The 843-nt window shown below is 28.1% G+C and overlaps 1 protein-coding gene across 4 annotated transcripts in view; it reads left to right on the forward strand.

Moving 5' to 3' along the window:
- LOC108686046 (protein argonaute-2) overlaps positions 1–843 on the forward strand; it is a 22,622-nt gene that overhangs the window by 19,316 nt on the left and 2,463 nt on the right. For all 4 annotated transcript variants that reach the window (XM_018191097.1, XM_018191099.1, XM_018191100.1 and 1 more), the window contains one exon: positions 194–545. In XM_018191097.1, coding sequence (XP_018046586.1) covers positions 194–545 — 352 coding nt within the window. The remainder of the gene's footprint in view (positions 1–193; positions 546–843) is intronic.

Below are 843 nucleotides of genomic sequence, written 5' to 3' on the forward strand. Positions count from 1 at the left end.
TAACTTACTTTTTATTTTTTTTCTAAAGTTCTAAGCATTAGAAAAAGATATGAATTAATTGAATTAAGATTAAAGTTAATCTACGTTGGTAGACATAAATTATCTTTAATCTACAGATTTCTCTGAAATATTGTAATTATTTGTAATTGTTATAAATTGAGGTAAATAATTTATTTTTCTCTTTCTTGTTTAGCTGAAGTAAAAAGAGTAGGAGATACATTATTAGGCATGGCAACTCAGTGTGTACAAGCAAAAAACGTCAATAAAACATCGCCGCAGACATTATCCAATCTCTGTCTTAAAATAAATGTCAAATTAGGAGGCATCAATAGCATTCTAGTACCTAGCATAAGACCAAAAGTGTTTAACGAGCCCGTTATATTTCTTGGAGCTGATGTAACTCACCCGCCGGCGGGAGATAACAAAAAACCCAGCATAGCTGCTGTAGTAGGCAGTATGGATGCTCATCCATCTCGATATGCAGCAACTGTTAGAGTTCAGCAGCATAGACAAGAGATTATCCAGGAATTGAGTTCGATGGTTAGGTGAGATATCTAAATTAATTTATGGAATTTTACAACAAACGTTTGAGAAGTCTTAAAATCATGTTTTAAATCTACAGAGTAATAGATTGTAATATCTGAATAGACGTGTCAAAATTCTTCTCAATGATGAATTTTTACTGTAAACTTAATTATTATATAAAATTATTAATTATAATTTCTTAAGGAGTTATATTATCTTGAGAAATTCCAAATAAATTCAAAAATTTTGTTTAAGTTTAATGTATAGAATTAATTTCTATTTTAAGAATATATTATACAATATTTAATTTATAAATTT

This window comes from Atta colombica, unplaced genomic scaffold (assembly GCF_001594045.1).
Source record: "Atta colombica isolate Treedump-2 unplaced genomic scaffold, Acol1.0 scaffold163, whole genome shotgun sequence".
In the NCBI taxonomy this organism is placed as follows: Eukaryota; Metazoa; Arthropoda; class Insecta; order Hymenoptera; family Formicidae; genus Atta; species Atta colombica.